The sequence below is a fragment of the Leuciscus leuciscus genome, assembly GCF_965113295.1.
Source record: "Leuciscus leuciscus genome assembly, chromosome: 9".
Lineage (NCBI taxonomy): Eukaryota > Metazoa > Chordata > Actinopteri > Cypriniformes > Leuciscidae > Leuciscus > Leuciscus leuciscus.
This window is the reverse complement of record NC_138733.1, coordinates 9,855,481-9,879,367: the sequence shown is the minus strand read 5'-3', so window position 1 is coordinate 9,879,367 and position 23,887 is coordinate 9,855,481. Positions and strand designations below refer to the sequence as shown.

Below are 23,887 nucleotides of genomic sequence, written 5' to 3'. Positions count from 1 at the left end.
GACTGACGTGTGATGATGTGTGCGACTGTGAGTGACTGATGTGTGATGATGTGTGCGACTGTGAGCGACTGATGTGTGATGATGTGTGCGACTGTGAGCGACTGATGTGTGATGATGTGTGCGACTGTGAGTGACTGATGTGTGCGACTGATGTGTGATGATGTGTGCGACTGTGAGTGACTGATGTGTGCGACTGATGTGTGCGACTGTGAGTGACTGACGTGTGATGATGCGTGCGACTGTGAGTGATGATGTGTGCGACTGTGAGTGACTGATGTGTGATGATGCGTGCGACTGTGAGTGATGATGTGTGCGACTGTGAGCGACTGATGTGTGATGATGCGTGCGACTGTGAGTGACTGATGTGTGCGACTGATGTGTGATGATGTGTGCGACTGTGAGTGACTGACGTGTGATGTTTGGACGTCATCCGCACCGTGTTTGTGAAAGTTTGAGGTAGTTCATCAGCGAGAATCCTGGAGGCAGAACGAGATATTCATGGTAAATCCAGAAGCCTCTCTTTAAAGTCTCACTCGGTCTGTTCACATCCCTCTCTGACTAAATCTGAGTCTGGCGGCAGGGGGGGTGTTGGTATGGGTGACAATTCTGTTGCTATGACAACAAGCCATTCCGATTTTGTTCCGTCTCCAGCTCATAGTGCAGAACTGAAGGAACGAGAGAGGAAACGGAACAGAATGTCGATCGTTTCCCACACACACACACACACACACTTGGACTGTCATTAATCAGTTAGCGCTCAGTGTGTCTCTGTGGGGTAAATGCTGCGGGCAGGACAGGGCTAATGCATGTCACGCGGGCCATAGAGATCAGTGTTGGGAGAGTTCAGTGAGACAGGTCCATTAACGCTGACATGCCAGTTTCATCTCTTTAAACCCTACAGGCTGCTCATGGCGAAAATGAGGAGAGGGCAGATGTGTGTGTGTGTCTGTGATGGGCTTGTGTGTGCGAGATCCTCCAGCAAGAGCATAAGAGGATCTGGGATATTCCTAATGTCACACGTTAGTAATCCTACAAGCCCCACTCACGAAACCTCACAGGTTGACCACGGCAAACATGACCACGCATGAAACTACTAAAAATGAGCAAATAAAAGAGTGCAATTCCTGTTTCAAAAGCAGCACCAAACGGAATAGTACAAATAACTATATTTTTTACAAGAAAAAAATATACATATTCACAATGCTAAGGTGCTCTGTCTGGTTGCTAGGGCATTACTAAGATGTTCTAGGTCAGGGATGTCCAAACCTGCTCCTGGAGGGGCCATTACCTGAAGAGTTCAGCTCTAACCCTAATTAAACACACCTGAACCCGCTAATCAATGTCTTCAGACTCACTAGAAACTTCCAGAAAGGTGTTTTGGATCTGGCTGCAGGATTTTGGCCATCCAGGAGCAGGACTGGACACCCCTGTTCTAGGTGGTTGCTAGGGAATTGCTAAGGTTGTTGCTATGGTGTTCTTGGTGGTTGCTAGGGCATTACTAAGGTGTTTTGGATGGTTGCTCTAGGGCAGGGGTGCCCAACCCTGCTCCTGCCGATCGACTGTCCTGCACAGTTCATCTCCAACCCTAATCAAACACACCTGCCATTGTTGGGTTGGAGATGAACTGTGCAGGACAGTCGATTGGCAGGAGCAGGATTGGGCACCCCTGTTCTAGGGTGTTGCTAAGTCAAGTCACATTTATTTGTGTAGCACTTATACAATACAGATTGTTTAAAAAAAGCTTCATAGTAAAGAATGTGTTCTGTTTGGTTGCTAAGGCATTACTAGGGTATTCTGGGAGGTTGCTAGGGCGTTGCTATGGTGTTCTGGGTAGTCTCTAGGGCGTTACTAAGGTATTCTGGGTGGTCGCTAAGGCATTTCTAAGGTGTTCTGAGTGGTTTCTAGCTTATTCCTCCGTTTTAAACCACCGTCTTTGTGATGTTCTGGTATCTAGATATGGCTATCCCAAAAATGTGTGGGTATGTAGATGTGAGTGCGTGTGCATTCTTGAGCAGATGTTTCGTTCTGTCGTACGTGTGTGTGCTCCAGAAATGACAGACCTTGAGCTTTGAGACGCTTTGATCCTCAGTGTTTCATCTCTGGCCTTAGATCAGTAGTCTAACAGAGGGGCATTTACACACAGGCACACACACACTTTTTCATTTTTAAGTCTGCCTTTAAGTATATACAACCAAATTAAAATTTGAAGTGGGGATGCCAATTGAACATGTTCATTTTAATTATAAAAAATAAATAAAAAAATGCATCCATTATAAGGGATTTTCTCACCATTTAAGAATTAAAACAAAAAAACATGAGCCATGACGCAACTCTAAACGCATGTAAACATAGACTAAAAATGAACAATGATGTATCCAATTAAATGTAATTAATTTGATTAATAATTGTTCTGAAAAAGCCAGTTGGTGAAAAATCATCCTGTTATAAATCAGTTTTTTCTCTAGATAATTTGCACAAATCTCTGCTGCCTGCTCCGTCTTTCACAGGCTTTCGTCCTGATTTCTCTGCTCTCCTTCTCTCTCAGCTGTTAAATATTCCTCTCACACTTTCGGCACTGCCGGGAGGAAGAGGAGGATGACGAAGACTTGACAGCTCCTCCGCATGGAACACAGACCACAGCGCAAACATCCCATCCTGCCTGAGAGGGAGGCAGACAGGAAACGCATCATAAACACTGTCAGGGCCTTTAATGATCATGAAGTTTGCTCTATTTGCTTGCAGTTTCTAGACTGTCGTGTGTCTGACCTGAGACCTGTGCCGATGCCTATACTGCACAAAAACATGGCAAGAGCATCTCAAGTGGCAAACTCTAATCTGATCGTCTGGCTTCAGGCAATTTCCAGGAGTCGGGAAGCACAGATTTATATCATTACACCGGGAAACAAAGTCATGTTTATGAGTTCCCAATGCTAAAATGAACGCTTCTGTGGAGGAACTAGATTTGGCAAGATTTTATACAATCCAATTTTGACAAAATCAAAGTAGATGCTATGTTTAATTTGGTGAAGCTAAGGTGTTCTGGGTGGTTGCTATGGCATCGCTAAAGTGTTCTGGGTTGTTTGCAGTAGCGTTCCTAAGGTGTTCTGGGTGGTTGCTAGGGTGTAGATAAGGTGTTATGTGTGGTTGCTAAGGTGTTAAGGTATTTTGAATTATTGCTAGGGACTGGGAGGTTGCTAGGGCATTATTAAGGTGTTCTGTGTGGTTGCTGGGGATTACTAAGGTGTTCTAGGTGGTTGCTAGGGCATTACTGGGGTGTTCTGTGAGGTTGCCAGGGCATTACTAAGGTATTCTGCGTGGTTGCTAGAGCGTTGCTAAGGTTTGCTGAGTGGTTGCTAGGGTGTTGCTAAGGTGTTCTAGGTGGTTACTAGGCTGTTGCTAAGGTGTGCTGGGTAGTTTCTAGGATGTTGTTAAGGTGTGCTGGGTGATTGCTAGGGCTAAGACAGTTCAACCAAAAATAAAACAATTGTCATAATTTATATGATACATTTTTTCCAAACCTATATGACTTTATTTTACTATGTTCTGAAAGAAGATATTTGATGAACTGTTTTTCTCTTTATAAGGAAAGTTTTTCATTATACTTTCCTGTAGCTCAAATAGTAGTCATGCTAGCAACACCAAGGTCAAGGGTTTGATCCCCATGGATGCATGAACTAATGAAAAAAAAGGATGCCGTCAATGCAATGCAAGTTGCTTTGGATAAAAGAATCTGGCAAATGCATAATTGTCTGGCAAATAATTGAAAAGTTAATCAGATCCAAAACAAAATTGGACCCCATTGACTCTCATTGTGTGGAGAAAACTTTTCACAATATGTTCTTTTAGAACAAATAAAATAATTTAGGTTTGAAATGACATGTGGGTGAATAAATGATGACAGAAGTTTCATTATTAAAATTAAAAATGGAATTAGTTTTAGAATGTAGGATGAAAAAACAAACACACCTTTATTCTATTTTATCTTACTGTTTTGTGAGTTACTGCATGTCAAATTTCATATTTACCAGCCAAAACATCACATTAAAAATGCAAACAGTGTTTGGTCCTGGGATCGTTTGATTTTGGTTCATTCATAATGCCAGTGATTTTTCGGAACCTGTGAGTGTGTTCACACACATCCCGTAAAGATCCCACTACGGCTTTGTTCACACAGGGCGCGTTCCGGGACTGATCCCGGCAATGTTTCTAGGTCCCCATCCCGGCATCAATCCTGGCATCAATCCCGGGACGTGTTTGCGTTCACACAGAAGGCACTCAAGCAATTTTTACGGCAATTTCCCCAGGATCAACGCGCTGTGTGAAAGGGGCTTATGTTATGAGTCACACACACAATAGATCACCCACAGATCACGCACACAGATGAAGGAATAGATCACCCAAAAAACAAAATTCTCTCACTATTTTCAGAAGTTAGGCAGAAAGATTTCCTGTGAAAAAGGAATTAAATTTCAGTCTGTTCCTCACAGAAAGCTAGTGCACATGTTCTGCCGACCACTTTCATTTCTGTGCTGTTTTGTGGTTATCAGTCAGCTCTTGTTGTGATTCTTCAGACCATGTGACCTGAGACTAAAGCAGTAAACGCAGTAATAACGGTGTGTGTGTGTGTGTGTGAGAGAGAGAGAGGGTCTTACAGCGGCCAGACTCAAAGAGAAGAGACTTGATTGTGAAACACATTTTACCTGAAGATAATGCAATGATGATTATGATGATGGTTATGAAGGTGACAATGATGATGATGATGATGATGGATTATGATGACTGTAACTTCCTGTAGTTTCTCATCTGGACTGAGCAGCTGATGCTGAAAGAGTCAAACACACAGAGACACTCTCACACACGCAAATGTTCCTTTCATTATATTAACTGAAAGTTTCAATTGTTATTCACTGAGAAATACTACTTTCATGACACTTCTGTGGTGTTTTTTTGTTATTTTAGAGCTTAAAATATAAGTGATGAAAGAAGAAATGTAAAAAGAAAGTGTAATAAAAGTTAAAAAAGAGAAAATCTTTTGCAATAATCAGCACATATAAGTTTGTTAAACGTGTGTTTGTGTGCAAATCAAACACAAATAATAATGATCACTCTATGGCCCTGTTCACACCTGGTATTAAGATGCGTTTTGGTCGATCGGGTCATCGGGACGACGCTAAACACAGGGGTAAACCAGGTTTAAAATGCAAAAATGCCACCGAATTGAATAAAAATGCTTCCAAAAACCAAGATATGGTGCAAAAAAAGTCTCTATAACTTTGTTTTTAATATTTATAACCAATATCACACGAGCAAAAGTGCTGTGTTCCCGAATGCAAATGTAATTTTGATTTTATACAACAATTCAATAAACATTAAGTTAATATGCTATTAGGCACATATTTTTCCTCTATTTTGCCAATGAGAAAATACTTCCAAAAAGTAAAGCCATTGCATGTCTCTGACCAACACAGTTTCAGTTTCGTTACTGAATGAATCCGAACGAATCGGTCTAATGAGTGACTCACGACTCACTCAGTCACTTCAGCTTTGTCCCTGAATGAATCATCAGTTTTGAATGAATCGTTTGATTGAATGATTCAATGATTAATTCGTTAAGGTAGTGATTTGCCGCCACCTACTGGCGTGTTTAGTATTATTTCATTTTAGCTGAGGGACTGAAGAACAAAGATTGAATGCTGTTTTTGTTTTCGGTTGTGATCGTAACAATAGTTGTTGTTAAAGAGAGAGAATGTGTTTATAAATAGACTATTAAGAGGGAAATATGAGATAACATTGTAAATATAACAGAGAAAAAGTAATTGCAGTCGCATTGCATTCAGTGTTTTTGTCTGCATATGTAAATTGCTTGAGATTATTTCATCCATTAGATTGAAAGATCTCCACCCTCCCGTGGACCCACCACCTGCAGGAGGGACCGTAAGGGGCCGGTGCTAAGTGGATCGGGCGGCAGTCGAAGGCAGGGGCCTAGACAACCCGATCCCTGGACGCGGAATCTAGCTCTAGGGACATGGAATGTCACCTCTCTGGCGGGGAAGGAGCCTGAGGTTGTGCGTGAGGTTCAGAGATTCCGACTAGAGATAGTTGGGATCACCTCTACGCACGGCTTGGGCTCTGGAACCACACTCCTCGAGAGAGGATGGACTCTTCACCACTCTGGAGTTGCCCATGGTGAGAGGCGACGGGCTGGTGTGGGTTTGCTTATAGCCCCCCAGCTCAGCCGCCATGTGTTGGAGTTCACCCCGGTGAACGAGAGGGTCGCTTCCCTACGCCTTCGGGTCGGGGATAGGTCTCTCACTGTCGTTTGTGCTTACGGGCCGAACGGCAGTGCAGAGTACCCGGCCTTCTTGGAGTCTCTGGGAGGGGTGCTGGAAAGTGCTCCGACTGGGGACTCCGTCGTTCTACTGAGGGACTTCAACGCCCACGTGGGCAGCGACAGTGACACCTGGAGGGGCGTGATTGGGAGGAACGGCCCCCCTGATCTGAACCCGAGTGGTGTTCTGTTATTGGACTTCTGTGCTAGTTACAGCTTGTCCATAACGAACACCATGTTCAAGCATAAGGGTGTCCATCAGTGCACATGGCACCAGGACACCCTAGGCCGGAGGTCGATGATCGACTTTGTGGTTGTTTCATCCGACCTCCGGCCGTATGTCTTGGACACTCGGGTGAAGAGAGGGGCGGAGCTGTCAACTGATCACCACCTGGTGGTGAGTTGGATCCGATGGCGGGGGAGGAAGCTGGACAGACTCGGCAGACCCAAATGTACTGTGAAGGTCTGTTGGGAACGTTTGGCCGAATCTCCTGTCAGAGAGATCTTCAACTCCCACCTCCAGCAGAGCTTCGACCAGATCCCGAGGGAGTCTGGAGATATTGAGTCCGAGTGGACCATGTTCTCCACCTCCATTGTCAACGCGGCCACTCGGAGCTGTGGCCGTAAGGTCTCCGGTGCCTGTCGAGGCGGCAATCCCCGAACCCGGTGGTGGACACCGGAAGTAAGGGATGCCGTCAAGCTGAAGAAGGAGTCCTATCGGGCCTGGCTGGCTTGTGGGACTCCTGAGGCAGCTGATGGGCACCGACAGGCCAAGCGGACTGCAGCCCGGGTGGTTGTGGAGGCAAAAACTCGGGCCTGGGAGGAGTTCGGTGAGGCCATGGAGAAGGACTATCGGTCGGCCTCGAAGAGATTCTGGCAAACCGTCCGGCGCCTTAGGAGGGGGAAGCAGTGCCCTACCAACGCTGTTTACAGTGGAGGTGGGCAACTGTTGACCTCGACTGGGGATATCACCGGACGGTGGAAGGAATACTTCGAGGATCTCCTCAATCCCGCCGTCACGTCTTACATTGAGGAAGCAGAGGCTGAGGGCTCGGAGGCGGACTCGTCCATCACCCAAGCTGAAGCCACAGAGGTAGTCAAGAAACTCCTCGGTGGCAAGGCACCGGGGGTGGATGAGATCCGCCCTGAGTACCTCAAGTCTCTGGATGTTGTGGGGCTGTCTTGACTGACACGCCTCTGCAACATCGCGTGGCGGTCGGGGACAGTACCTTTGGACTGGCAGACCGGGGTGGTGGTCCCTCTTTTCAAGAAGGGGGATCGGAGGGTGTGCTCCAACTATAGGGGGATCACACTTCTCAGCCTCCCTGGGAAAGTCTATGCCAGGGTACTGGAGAGGAGAATCCGGCCGATAGTAGAACCTCGGATTCAGGAGGAACAGTGTGGTTTTCGTCCCGGTCGTGGAACACTGGACCAGCTCTATACCCTCTACAGGGTGCTGGAGGGCTCATGGGAGTTTGCCCAACCAATCCACATGTGCTTTGTGGATTTGGAGAAGGCATTCGACTGTGTCCCTCGCGGCGGCCTGTGGAGGGTGCTCCGGGAATATGGGGTCCGGGGCCCTTTGCTAAGGGCTATCCGGTCCCTGTACGACCGGGGCAGGAGCTTGGTTCGTATTGCCAGCAGTAAGTCAGACTTGTTCCCGGTGCGTGTTGGACTCCGGCAGGGCTGCCCTTTGTCGCCGGTTCTGTTCATAATTTTTATGGACAGAATTTCTAGGCGCAGCCAGGGGCCGGAGGGGGTCAGGTTTGGGGACCACACGATTTCATCTCTGCTCTTTGCGGATGATGTTGTCGTGTTGGCCTCATCAAACCAGGACCTCCAGCATGCACTGGGACGGTTTGCAGCCGAGTGTGAAGCGGCTGGGATGAAAATCAGCACCTCCAAATCCGAGGCCATGGTTCTCAGTCGGAAAAGGGTGGTTTGCCCGCTTCAGGTTGGTGGAGAGCTCCTGCCTCAAGTGGAGGAGTTCAAGTATCTTGGGGTCTTGTTCACGAGTGAGGGAAGGATGGAACGGGAGATTGACAGGCGGATCGGTGCAGCTTCTGCAGTAATGCGGTCCCTGTACCGGTCTGTCGTGGTGAAGAAGGAGCTGAGCCGCAAGGCGAAGCTCTCGATTTACCAGTCAATCTACGTTCCTACTCTCACCTATGGTCATGAGCTGTGGGTCATGACCGAAAGGACAAGATCCCGGATACAAGCGGCCGAAATGAGCTTTCTCCGCAGGGTGGCTGGACGATCCCTTAGAGATAGGGTGAGAAGCTCGGTCACTCGGGAGGAGCTCAGAGTAGAGCCGCTGCTCCTCCACATCGAGAGGGGTCAGTTGAGGTGGCTCGGGCATCTTTTCCGGATGCCTCCTGGACGCCTTCCCGGGAAGGCGTTCCGGGCATGTCCCACCGGGAGGAGACCCCGGGGAAGACCTAGGACACGCTGGAGAGACTATGTCTCCCGGCTGGCCTGGGAACGCCTCGGTGTCCCCCCGGAAGAGCTGGAGGAAGTGTCTAGGGAGAGGGAAGTCTGGGCATCCCTGCTTAGACTGCTGCCCCCGCGACCCGGCCCCGGATAAGCGGTAGAAGATGGATGGATGGATGGATGAAAAAGCCCAAAACATTTACCCGCCCATAGACCCTCCCCTCGAAGAAATCAGGACAGAAGTGGTCGAAAGTGGACAAAAGAGACGGATTAAAACACCAGGTGTAAACAGGAATGTGTCTCCCTGATCCGATCGACCAAAAAGCATCTTAACTCTTTCCCCGTAGTTGACAATTTTCCGTCTTTCCGTGTTTTCATTGTTATACGGTAGGGGGCGCTATTATTCAACTTCTGAAGGAGTGCTGAATCTCCGGATCAAAACACAGGCAAAAAGGAGCAGAATCAAGCGATATAAGCATTGCTTATGCACGTCGCACTCGTGTCTGTTTTTTTTTATGAAACTTACCAACATTCAAGTCTTGATAAAAACAGAATGCACGAAGAATGAATGTATGCATTACAAATTTAATCTCCAGTTGAAGGCCAAGTAAAATTGCACTCATTTCTCCATGTTTTTCCGCACTGACCTGCCGACCAATAGGAACTCTCCGACGAGGTTCTGGCGCCTCATGGCCATGAGGATGTTTCGTACGGTCATGCCCTCACAGAAACACGCCACCACGCGAGCCTTGGGAAGGTACTTGCGCAGTTTCGCCAGCAGGCGGTCAAAGTTCTGCTCGCCGGCGTTACTCCAGATTTTATCCGAGTGAGCGATACAGATCCCTTCCTTTCCCGCCATCTCCTTAAACGCCTCCATCCCACTCTCACCATAGTTACCTAGAGAGAGGGAAAAAACAGAGATAGTTATGAATATATATTGTCAGAATGCACAGGTACTTCATTTACTAGCCATTTTTAATAAAAACAATTTCCCTTCAGGAAATTTCTTTTAGTTTAGAAACTAATTCAAACCTTGAACAAAATTTAGGGGAAAAAATAGGAATCTTTTTTTTTTTTTTATATTCTAGAGCAAATTTAATATCCAAAGCATAGCAAACATACAAACACAGAACATTGTGTTACAGTGTGAAATCCTGAAACTGTGATGTCAGACTACAGCTGTGTGGATTTACTGAAGTTTGCAGAGACAATATTGACTCTTCCAGTGTCTCTCCTGCTTTCTCTGATGGAGAACTTGAGGAAGGAGAGGTGTAAAAACGGGTAATTTATCTCACACACATAAAATACGAAAAAACCAACCACACACACACACACACACACACACACACACACACACACACACACACACACACACACACACACACACACACACACACACACACACACACACACACACACAGATATGTACACATAAAAGAAGCTTTGGTCAGGTTCTGATGTGGCGGCTCTGGTTATTGTGGGTACGTGTAAATTCTTGTAATTAGTCTCACAGTGAGAGTAGCAGACACGAACAGATGGCACACACACTCTCTCTCTCACACACACACACACACACACACGCGCACCGTTGACAAACACACAATCACAGTCTCCGTTCATAAAGAGGACAACAGCCTTCACTTCCTGTCAAAGATCATTGAACAGAGATTATTTTCTCAGTCATTGAAATGACGCACAACTAAACATTCGATTAAACTAATGATCTCTATTTTTCAAGGTCCCATAATATCCTTTAGGAACATAACAGAGAATTCGAAGCAGAGATAAAATATCTGTAACTGAAGTAATGACCCACAGGAAAACGGTTTTGAAATTAAGTGAAAATTAAATGAAATAATATAATACAACAAAAAATATGGACTGACAATTTCCAATGTTTTCAGATGTGATACTTTACAGTTAATTAACAGGACTTCTCGATATATAAAATATAAAAATAAAATAAAATATCTGGAAACATTAAACTTGGAAATTGTCAGCCCATGTGATACTTTTAAAAAATGAACAGGATTCCTCTTTAAATATAATAAAATAAAATAAATAAAAATTAATTATTTAAAAAAATACAATAGAATAAAAAATAAGATTAAATTAAATTAAATATCTGGAAACATTGGAAATTGTCAGTCCATGTGATACTTTACAGTAAATTAATAGGACTTCTTGATGAATAAAAAAAATATATATATATAAATAAAATAAAATAAAATATGGAATGACAATTTTCAATGTTTTCAGATGTGATACTTTACAGTAAATTAATAGGACTCCTTGATAAAATAAAAAATCTAAAATAAATAAAATAGAATATAAAAATGTTAATTGTTACCTTACAGTTTTTTACAATCGCTATGACAGATTTTTCAATACATTTAACAAGTTTCCTAAACTCTTAACGCACCAACACACCTAAAACACACAATTGGCAAAACGGTTAATTTCATGCTCAAAATCACACATTGTAAACTAAACTCCAAATCTAATTTTCAAAATACAATAATACACTAACACAATATACTATGTCTACCAAAACACTGCAAACATGTTTCAAAATCAAATAATTATTCAAAACACTAACACATGTTCTCTTCCAACAGGAACATTTAGTCAATCATAACACAATGACAAAAAGAACACTATCATCAGCTGAAATTACAGAAACTGCATTATTTTATGTGACAGGTCTGCCCTTATACAATGGACAGTACAGTTTATTGTATTGATCAGAGATTGTGTTTTGCACTGTAGTTTCTTTTGAAGCCTCTCTACATTTTTGTTTTGTTGGGTTTAGTAAATGCATGCATTTTGTCACAAAAAATGAATGACCATCTCAGAGTAGCTTTATAGAATGTACAGTTACAGTTCTAAAAAAAAGACAGAGACAGAATTGCTGCAGTAAAGACTTTATTTGCAAAAGGACATTACTGCAAGATATACAAACAGAAAAAGCACCGGAATAAATAATAAAAAAAAACAAAGTAAACTTCTAATCTGCCCGGTCTTCTGCATTTGGCCACATGTTCTCATCCACATCACACCTGATATCTTCTCTGGCAAGGCATCGTGGGAAGAATCTTTTTGCATGCCTTATCCACCCCTGGCAGTGTTCAGCTGTGATGTCTTGGCATGCAGCATCCATTGCATCCAGGAGGGACATTTGGTCATGTGGGCGATGGTCAAAAACCTTCCATCTCCAGGATGAGAAAAACTCCTCAATGGGGTTGAGGAAAGGGGAGTAAGGAGCAAGGAAAAGGGACACCATCCTAGGATGGGCGTCAAACCATGCTGTGACTGCACGGGAATGGTGGAATGCCACATTGTCCCATGTGATCACGTATATTGGCAAGTGGTCTCCCACCTGTCCCCTTTCTACCTCTGGCACCAATCTTTCGTGCAGGTCTTCTAAAAATAGGAGAAGGCGGTCGGTGTTGTAGGGGCCAATCTCACATTTATGCAGGAGTGCACCATTGTTGGAGATTGCGGCACACATGGTGATGTTGGCTCCTCTCTGGCCCGGCACGGTAACTGTGGCCCTTTTGCCAATTATGTTTCTCCCACGGCGACGCCTTTTCGCCAAGTTGAAGCCAGCCTCGTCAACATAGATAATTTCATGTGGGACTTGATTGGCCTCCAACTCCATGACTCTCTGAAAGTAATTAGACACAGTGTATGTACATGCTGTGCTGTACTGTATATCTACTGTATGTCCTAATGTACTCCAGGTTTATAGAGTAGTTTACTGCAAAACACACTGTATAGTACAGTAATGACTGTATTGCATAACCTTACCTGGACGTATTGGTGACGGAGTTCTTTGATGCGCTCACTGTTCCTTTCAAAAGGAACTTTGTATAGTTGTTTCATTCGGACTCTGTGTTTAGCTAGAGTCCGAGAAATGGATGTTATGCTGATTGCTGCAATGTTCCCAAAGACAAGGTTGTCCTCTACAACTCTGGACTGAATGTCCTTCAGTTTTATTTCATTGTCAGCAATCACCATGTTGACAATAGCAAGTTCCTGTTCTTCATTCAGGAGCTTTCCTCTGCCCCCTGAGGGAGGTAGACGTTGAATCCTTAGAGGAACAAAATACAGTTACATATTAGAGACCGGAGGCATACAGTCACTCTAATACTGTAAATGGTAATATTACAGTATTTACAGTACACTTTGCTGTAGGAGAAGCAATATCCTACCTGTTGGTTTCTCTGAAAATACGGACAATGGATGCCACTGTGTCCCGGCTGAGATTTGGTTGTACTCGTTCACCAGCCTCTCTATATGATAGCCCATGGTTTATGACATGGTCAATGATAGTTGCTCTTATTTGATCAGTTACCCTAGCTCTGGTCCTTCTTTGAGCGCCACCACGTATTCTAACTCCTCTCCCTCTCCCTCGCCCCACTCCTCTGTCTCGTCCTTGTCCTCGCCCCACTCCTCTCCCTTGTCCTTGCCCCACTCCTCTCCCTGGTCCTTGTCCTTGCCCTTGCCCCACTCCTCTCCCTTGCCCTTGTCCTTGCCCCACTCCTCTCCCTTGCCCTTGTCCTTGCCCCACTCCTCTCCCTTGTCCTTGCCCTTGCCCCACTCCTCTCCCTTGCCCTTGTCCTTGCCCCACTCCTCTCCCTTGCCCTTGTCCTTGCCCCACTCCTCTCCCTTGTCCTGGTACTCGTCTTCCTCTCCCTCTTGCAGGCATTCTTTCTTTCTTTCTTTCTTTCTTTCTTTCTTTCTTTGTGTTGCTCTATATTGTTTCTTTTCCACACAAGATCAGCCCAAAGAGTCCTCTTTTAGAACATATGATCATGTGATTGAAAGAACCTCAACACCTGAGTGTGCTTCCTAGATGGGAATCAGCTGTGATTTATATATTTGCATAACTTCAATAAGCTGTTTCTCATTAGCAATGGAATAAAATACAGGGAATATATTTGTGTTTCAATTCACAATATGAACAGCTGTTTACCTTGACTTTAGCCTGTAAGGTTAGGTTTAGAACATGGTGTTATCTGTTCTGACATAGAGTGTTAAATCATTGGTAAATTTGGCAGTAAAAATCCATTGTTTTGGTCTTGTTTGAGCTTGTGTGTAAAAGAAGTTCAAGCATTTTAAATTTGTGTTAATTGTATGCATTTTGTGTTAAAGCAACAAGAAATGTGTTAATAGTATAGCTTACACAGGCGGATGTAGTGCTAACTGTGTTAAGAGTTTTGGAAAATTGTTAAAAGTATTGAAAAATCTGTCATAGCAATCGTAAAAAACTGTAAATTTGACTTACCAACTACAGTGACCATTTTGATTTAGCAACAAGAAATTACACATGAATTTTTTTACACAAAAAATTACATTCCATATTACATTCTAAAATTCCTTAAGAGAAATAAAAAAAAAGACACAAAATTAAAGCACAGAGTCATTAAATGAATATGATTAGCATTGCTCATGTTAGTTTTGATGAGAAATTATCTGTATTTTGATCGCATACTTTAGTATCTTGACAAACACAAGCAGTTTGAGACACTGTTGAGATTTCTAGAGACACATACGAGTCTTTTTCTTCAAAAAAAATCAAGTCTTGCATGCTGTGTAGGAGAAATGATAGAGATCTCATTAGTGATTTCCAAAGGGAATGGACGGATAAATACAGAAAACGCACACACACACACACACACACACACACACACACACACACACACACACACACACACACACACACACACACACACACACACACACACACACACACACACACACACACACACACACACACACACACACACACACAGCTCCACCTCAAAGTGCTGCACTCGCCCAGCTGGAGTGTGAATAAATATTACAGCAGAAAATCGAACATATGAACGTCAAACGTTGCCCTTTCCAAGCAGTGCAGGAATACATCAGATTTCAGAGAGCATGCGTGTTGGGAGAAGAGTGTGTTCTGGGAACAGTTGTGTATCTGAGTGAGTGTTGACATGGATGTGCTGTAGTGTGTTTCTCTGTAATTACCACAGACACACTGGAGCTGAAGAGAGATGCTATCAGGACTGTCTCTCTCTCTCTCTCTCTCTCTCTCTCTCTCTCTCTGGCTGCGCTCCAGCAATCTGGACTTAATTGTTGCGATAGGTGAAGGAATGTGTAGGCCTTCATTCATGATTCTGGCCTCAAAGAGGACTTATTTTACATGTTCATTTTTATTTAGAGTGTAATGTTGCTGTTTGAGCATTATAAAGAGTCTGCATCTCTCCAGCAGGAGTTATTCTCTATATCAGTGTCACTGGCCGCATTTCCATTACGCTTCAAATTGGGAAAATTGAAACTGAAATTGAAATACGGCCAATGGAAACACATCAATTTCGCAAAAACGTCCATATAGTGCAAAAAAAATTTGGTTTTGCTCTCATTAGGTGGATTTTCAGGCAGTTTGAAAAAGGAATATTTCGCAAAACTGCAATGGAAACATTTTTGCCTCATTTACTGGTCATCTGACGTATAGGCGCTGTATGTTTGGACAGAAGACGAGACAGAGTTCGTCATTAAACTCATAAAAGACAAAAGTATTATGGGAATACTGGACTCTGAATAACAAAGAAATGCCACAATCAAGACCTCGAAGCAGAAGGAAGAAACTCCTCATGTGCTGCTCATAAGTATAAGGGGCTTTCCTTGTCATTAATGCTTGGATAAAACGGTTACATACTGTATAATTCCATTAAAAGTAATGGCTAGTGTGATGGCTGCGAAATACATAAAACTACCAACATCCGTTAGCCACATAACATCGTTTAATGGAAACATCGTCATTTCACAATGTTTTTTTTTTCTCCACATTTAGAAAATTTCGCAAAAGTTTTGCGCAAATCTGTAATGGAAACGCGGCTAGTGTTTCTGAACTCCCTGAAACCAGTTCAGTTTATTGAGTTCATTACGACGTCTGTGTCTGAAATCGCCCCCTATAACACTAAATAAGGCACTAGTTGAGGGAACAGCTATTTGTATTGGTGACCGAAACCATAGTGGATGTCATCAAGTGCACTCAATTACACAGTGCAACGCAATAATGAGTGTACAACCGATGTACGCTCAACAGCTAGAGAATACCCACAATGCACTATGAGAGTCGTGCTAATGAACTAATGTAGGGAATAGTGAATGAGGGAATAGGGGGCCCTTGTGTGTATATATATATATATATATATATATATATATATATATATACAGTATATATATAGATTGCATTGTCTACTGTTGGCTGTGCTTTAACACACTGTTTTATTACTCTCTTTCTTTAATTTAATGAAGTTTACGCTGCTATTAGATCAGTTTTGCCTATCGACGTCTTCCTGTATGACTTGATGTTAAAACAACATCTCATAACAAACTCCTCCGTGACTAACTTCTTCACAAGAGAACGTTCTGTGACTGGTTTCTGAAAGATGGCACCAACTAAAATAAAATACAAATAAATAAATAACTGAAAGATGTCACCAACTATAGCTGAAACCGCAGCTGTTAATCTAATTTCACATGCAACGAGATTAGCCAATCACAACAGAGCTCATTTGCATATAGAAAGCACAGTAGCAAAATCCACTTCAATTCTGATGCTCAGAGATAAAAAATTATCATGAAAAAGTGCAACTGACATTAAAGTGGAGTTCAGGGTGAAAAACTGTAAAATACAAACGCCCTAAAAGCTGTCCTGCTGCTCGTGTACAAGAGAGTGAGACAGATGCAGTTATCTGTGAAAGGTCTTTCTCATCCCATTACATTACTGTGAAGTATTTGCACTAAATCAAGTGGAGTATCCAACGGCATCAGATGATCAAAATCCCCCGCCGCGCCACACTGTCTGAAAAACGTCCCGTGGTGATATCATCTGAAATACAGCTCTTAAAACGCATTTCCACTCTCAGCTTTATCATTTTTTTATGATTTACCCATGTTTTACATCAAAATCCTACAAGCGTTTGTGGTTTGTGAGGAACTAGTGCTGATTCCTCAACATGAGCAGATGGCACATACATGTCCGTCTCCACAGGACACACACACACACACACACACACACATGCACAGGTATAGTCTCTCCTCACTACGTTACTGTACATATCCTACTCTGTGATTATGCTAATGCTATTCAATCTGTATTACATCATAATCACATAACCCCTCCTCTCCTCTAAGTCTGTGCAACAGTCGGGTTCATTTTCTCCATAAGGAAATTGATTTTGAACGCTAACTTATAAACCTGTGAGCTTATGAACTTAACTTATAAACAATGAGGTTGTTAATCGATGTTTCTGCTGCATTATTACAGCTTAGTTTTTAAAATAATAGTGTTTAACAAAGGAATTCCTGGTGAAAAACTACATTACCCATGATGCTGTGCAGAAAATTACACCAATTAGATTTAATTAAAAGCAACACACGCCAAAATAGCTCATTAGCTCCGCCCACTTCCATGAAGCAGCGAATGACGTGATCTAATCACTCAAAATACTGAAATGTTTGTATAACATATGCACATTTTGCAATAAACCTATTGTTTTTATACATATACTCAACATTTGTGAATGAGTAGTTTTATATTCCTCCATCGTTTTAATTCGATTATGCTACAGTATTTGCAATGCTTCATTGGTTTGTGGTTCTTTCGCTCACTAAAGCCATTAAGTTCACAGTCTCATCATACCTTTGTCAGATGTTTTTTTTTACTTTTTTGCTTCAAATCAAAGTGTGTAGTGTTATGATTCACTTTGAAGCTGGTTGGTTTGAATCATGGCTTATAATTCTCTAATGAAGACTATTTTAAATTCCCAATGGGAAAAAAAATTATGCAAAAAATACTTCAGCGATGCTGAAAAAGGGGGCGGGCACTAATGCACTCTATTGGCTGGCTTAAGTGATTGACAGGTAGAGGGGAATCCATCAGCCAATAGTTTGCTCTGGTTTGCTAGCATAATTTTCAAGCAATATATGGGTTCTGGAAGCACTTTCCCATTATGTTTTTCCATAGGGATTTTTAAAGAATTTAAAGTCTTCAGCCAAACCAACCAGCTCAGAATGAATCACAATATTACAAAACTGATTCAAACCAATATCTTCATCTATAATAATAGCAGAGAGAAAGCTTGCACAGCAGATAGAGGGGGAAATCTACACATTTCATTTAGATGCCAAATGATCCAAACAGCGAGCAACACAAAGCTAAACATTTTCTGGTTGCCCTTTCATTGTCATTCAGCACTAAGGAAGACCCTAAAATGTATATGTTTCTGCATTATTATAAGTTATTCTAAGTGCACACACACACACACACACACACACACACACACACACACACACACACACACACACACACACACACACACACACACACACACACACACACACACACACACACACACACACACACACACACACACACATCTACAGGTGGACTGATGCTCAAGAAACATTTATGATTATTATACAGTTCTTATTTTTGTGGAAACTGTCATACATTTTATTATATACACTTAATCTGTGAACAGTTCAAAAGAACAGCATTTATTTGAAATATAAATATTTTGTAACATTATAAATGTCATTATAAAACCTTTTTTTGATCATTTTAATGTATCCCTGCTGAATCAAAACATTAATTTCTTTAAAAAAGAAAATCGTACTGACCCCAAACTTTCAACAATAGTATATGTGAACTTGATTTTGTGTGTGTGTGTGTGTGTGTGTGTGTGTGTGTGTGTGTGTGTGTGGACCCGCAGCTGATGTTCAGGGGATTCGAGGATAGTCCAGTCATATTTACACAGTTCAAAGCAGCTTCACTGTGAGAAACATGAAAATAACAGTGTTGATGTTGATCGGTTATGAAGCAAAATGTCTAGTCTCATGAATCCCAAACGTTTGACTACCGATCGACATCTGGCACACACTTCTGCCCAAAAACAGCACACTTAGACAGCAATAAACTGATGCGAAAATGACCCGACCTGACCCGAACGTGCAGATAAAGCTGAAATCACATATAATTCTGTTCAAAAGTGTCTTCTGCTCAACAAGGCTGCGTTTATTTGATCAAAAATACAGTAAAAACAGTGAAATATATATTACAAATATATGATCAAATGTACTTTATTCCAGTGATCAAATCTGAATTTCCAGCATCATCACTCCAGTCTTTAGTCACATGATCCTTCAGAAATCAGTCTAATATGATGAAATTATAATTATTATCAGTGTTGAAAACAGTTGAAACCGTGATTCATTTTATTTTTCAAGAACCTTTGATGAATAGAAAGTTGAAAGGAATAGCATTTATTTTATATAGTATTAAAGAAAATAGTTTCAATTTAAATAATTTTAAATAAACATTATAAATGTCATTAATCACTTTTGATCAATTTAATGCATCCTTGCTGAAAAAAGTATTAATTTTAGTTTTATTTATTTTTTAAACTACTGACCCCAAACTTTTGAACGGGAGTGTATGTCATTATTTGTCATTCCAAACCTGTACGTCTTACTTTCTTCTTCAAAAGAAGAGATTCAATGGACTCCAAATGTTCTGCAAAACGTTTTCTTTGGTGATGCACAACAAGCTGAGAAAATCAGCAATGGATTTAAATTTTTTGCAAACTAAACTCTGATGCCATAAACTTCACAACCTTCATCAAATTAGCATCCACATGTTCCTCAGAAGAGCTCACTGCTCAGAGGAGGGTTACGTTTAAAACAGTTGCTAATTAATTCCTCAAAAGGATGAATATGCAAATGAAGACAAGCCATCTCAACCAGAACGCAATCAAAACACTGTTTCCATTAAAAAGACACTGTGACAGAAAAACACAAGAATTGAAATCCTGCACTGAGAAAAGTTGGTGTAGGATTTACTTTTTTCTCTCAAAAAATGCTAATAAATTTCACAAATTGCTACAAAAAAACAGCAAGTAACAAATGAAATGTGAAATTAGTACAACAACTATAATCATATTGTCTAGTGTATGCCAATGAGAAGGATGGGAAAAGACATTAAGTGTTCGAGAGAAAACCTTGTAATTCATTATCATGATTGTATGAGACAGAGAGAGAGAGGATGACAAGCATCTGAAGGACAACAGAAACAGAGAAACACCTCGAATTAATGAAGAATATTGAGAAAGAGAAATGCAGATTAAAATCAGGATACACAAATGTGCACTCACACACACACTCACACACACACACACACTCACTTATTCACACACTCACACACGTGCGCATACACAAACACACACACGTGCGCGCTCACACAAACACTAAAGCACACTCACACTCACCCAAACACACACGCACACACGTGCACGCTCACACAAACACTAAAGCACACTCACACGTGCGTGCACACAAACACACACGTGCACGCTCACAAAAACTAAAGCACACTCACACGTGCGTGCACACAAACACACACGTGCACGCTCACACAAACACTAAAGCACACTCACACAAACACACGTGCGCGCGCACACACACACACACACACACACACACACACTCACTTATTCACACACTCACACACGTGCGCATACACAAACACACACACGTGCGCGCTCACACAAACACTAAAGCACACTCACACAAACACACGTGCGCGCGCACACACACACACACACACACACACACACACACACACACACACACACTCACTTATTCACACACTCACACACGCGCGCATACACAAACCAACACATGCGCGCTCACACAAACACTAAAGCACACTCACACTCACCCAAACACACACGCACACACGTGCACGCTCACACAAACACTAAAGCACACTCACACGTGCGTGCACACAAACACACACGTGCACGCTCACAAACACTAAAGCACACTCACACGTGCGTGCACACAAACACACACGTGCACGCTCACACAAACACTAAAGCACACTCACACGTGCGTGCACACAAACACACACGTGCACGCTCACAAACACTAAAGCACACTCACACAAACAAACACACACTCACACTCACACACACACACACATACACACGCTCGATGGTGTTTTAAGCCCCCAATGGCTCCTTAGAGGCAGCTAACCCTACACTCAACCTTAAACCTACCCATCCCCTCGCTGCCTGGAAGTCGCCATTGGGGGCTTAAAACACCAAGTGCCCATACACACACAAACAAGCACACAGACACGTACACACACAAACACAGAAACACTTATTCACACACACACACACACACACACACACACACACACACACACACACACACACACACACACACACACACACTCACAAAGAAACACTCACTTATTCACACACACACACACACACACACACACACACACACACACACACACACACACACACACACACACACTCACTTATTCACACACAAACACATTCACACAAACACAATCAAACACTAACAGACTCTCTCACGCTCACACACACTCAAACACAAACACACACGCTAATTCACACACACACACACACACACACACACACACACACACACACACATCATTCACTCTCCTCTGATCTCTTGAATTAAAGGGATGATTATTTAACAGCAATGAGAAGCTGTTCTTTCCTCAGAGCAGAGAAGTGACTCTGATTAATTTCACACAGAAGTGAGCTCGTCCATTTGATCTGACCACAGAACAGCAGTTACAGGAGCACGAGAGAGAGAGAGACTGGGCAGATTTCCAGTTCAATCTGAGCGAGTGTAACTGAGGTCGATGCGACTGGAGACGACTGTGATCTCAATAACACACAGCATTTCCTCATATCCTAATAAACTCAAAACCAAACAACAAGCATCCGGAGCGCATGGAAAACTGATCCGCGCTTATTATTTACATTTGGTGTGACATCGTGGTTAATTGCCGTGGCGAATACACAGAGAAGACGTGTTTTTATGTGTGTGCGAATCCTTTAGAGGACTTTAATGAGAAAAGTACACCCAAAAGTCAACTTTTTGTCATTGTTTATTTGCCGTCATGTTTTTCCACGCCTGAGTAACTTTCTTTCTTCAGTGGAACACAATGCGAGTTTCATGGCACTTTTGTCACGTAATCAAAGTAAATGTGGACGGACCAAAAAAAAAAAAAAAGTCATTCAACTACTTACAGTTTTTTTTATTCGCTTTGGTACTATTCTCACAAGTTAGGTGTACATTTTCCAAACTCTTAGTGCTAATATCACAACAGATCATCAAAAGTACACTTTTTTCAAACATTTCATCATGTTTTCAATTGTGTTAGTACAATACTCAAAGTATCCTTTTCACAACACAAAATAAGTGTTTCGTCTACATAAATGTTTCATTCACAGTCACTGCCTTTCATAAAGCTCTTACTATCAAACTTTTGATTTGCATCTCTTCTTGTTCAGTTTAATACATTTGTCTATTATTTAAACGTACAGTATGGGATTTTTTCTCCACTAGGGGTCGCTAACCTATTTACAATAACAAAGGCGTAGATTGATGACGCAACATTTGCTATGAATTATGGATTTTGTCGTCAACGTCAAGCCGACCGATCTAATAATGTATATGGATTACTGAATACATCGATGCTTTTATCATGACTGTGATATGAAGCAGTTCGGGATTGCTAAGAGACAGCTATCAGCTCCAAACGCGATGCGAGTCCCGCGGATATAAAAGGAATATGGACATTTCATTCTACCGAACTACACGCAGAATTACTACTCACAGGTCAGTTTATTAGACAAATTAAACTTGAGAGGTAACGCAGCGCTGTTCCACTTGGTCTAACATTACACTATCACTCTAAACTGCATTTGAATGTGTTGAAATGTATGTGTTAACGTTAGTTTGTCTGTATGAGACTAGCAGTAAGCTAGCTAGATCAACATTAGAATAACATACAGATCATATTCTAACATTTTATCATTGTTGAACTATATAACCTTGATTAGTTTTATGTAAATGTGCTCACCTGTTTAATAAAGTACATGTAGGAGTTGTCGAAGTCTCGGACGTGGAGCTCTCGTTTATATAGTGTCCATGGGAGCTCTCGACATCTCGAAAACACCGCGCTGATATTGATTCTCGGTTTAGTTCTCCTTTTTTATCCAAAGTCTGCTTGCCATGGTCCATAATGTTTGAACGAAACAACAACAGCGTGCAAATAGACATTGCGAACTACTCAGTTGTCCGCGTCAGTTTGGTTACCATAGAGACAGAGCGCAACGCGTCATAAGATGAAGACCACGCCCACCAAGGGGGAAAACAAACCAACTGTCTCCATTGACTTTGCATTGCGAGAGGCTGCCTCCTTGTCATTTCTTGCTTCTAAGAAAAGACAGAATAATGCCTAAAAGCTGCTATGTGACAAGGTGTACAGCAAACAAGCTAAGAAACCCAGAAATAAGTTTTCATAAGCTGTCGACCCCAAAAAACGAGCATTTGAGGACATAAAAGTGGATACAGGCTGGAACGAATGGGTAAATTGTGGGATCCTGACACTCAGTATGCACTAAAAATACACCACGTGTGCAGTAAGTTAAACATTTGGTCACTGGTGAGCCAAATATCCAAATGTCAGTTTTATATATTATATTTCTGTAAGATAAACTATCCTGTGTTGCCGATTACGGTCTCCTCCAGCGGGCGTACGTTAGTTCTCAGAGTAATGAGACACGTGACGCTCTGTCTCAACTGCCTGTATCCACTTTTATGTCCTAAACACTCGTTTTTTGGGGTCGAGAGCTAATAAAAACTTATTTCTGGGTTTTTTAGCTTCTTTGCTGTACACCTTGTCACACAGCAGCTTTTAGGCATTTTTCTGTCTTTTGTTAGAAGCAAGAAATGACAAGGAGGCAGCCTCTCGCAATGCAAAGTCAATGGAGACAGTTGGTTTGTTTTCCCCCTGGGTGTGGGCGTGGCCTAAATACGCTCTGTCTCTATCAGAGGGCTCTGGTTCATAGCTCTGGTTGCCATGGCAGCACGAGCGGAAACCAGAGACAACACGGATATGACGGCATTGACGGCGACAAAACGGAAATAAAGACACGGTCCGTGTCTTCGAATTAAAATATTAATTTCTCTGGATTTAGAAGTTAATTGGAACTGTCTGGATAATGTAAATACACA

At 42.2% G+C, this 23,887-nt stretch overlaps 2 protein-coding genes across 3 annotated transcripts in view; both read right to left on the bottom strand.

Annotated features, from left to right (window-relative positions):
• The window catches only part of grm5b (glutamate receptor, metabotropic 5b), a 79,895-nt gene that overhangs the window by 32,842 nt on the left and 23,166 nt on the right, over window positions 1–23,887 (bottom strand). For both annotated transcript variants that reach the window (XM_082179939.1, XM_082179938.1), the window contains exon 3: window positions 9,406–9,655. In XM_082179939.1, the coding sequence (XP_082036065.1) occupies window positions 9,406–9,655 (250 nt within the window). The remainder of the gene's footprint in view (window positions 1–9,405; window positions 9,656–23,887) is intronic.
• On the bottom strand, window positions 11,766–13,469 carry LOC309505782 (uncharacterized protein; the record flags this gene model as incomplete). Its single annotated transcript, XM_082179241.1, has 3 exons — window positions 11,766–12,425; window positions 12,569–12,851; window positions 12,973–13,469. 3 exons carry the CDS (start codon window positions 13,467–13,469, stop codon window positions 11,766–11,768), a joined length of 1,440 nt encoding a protein of 479 aa, XP_082035367.1.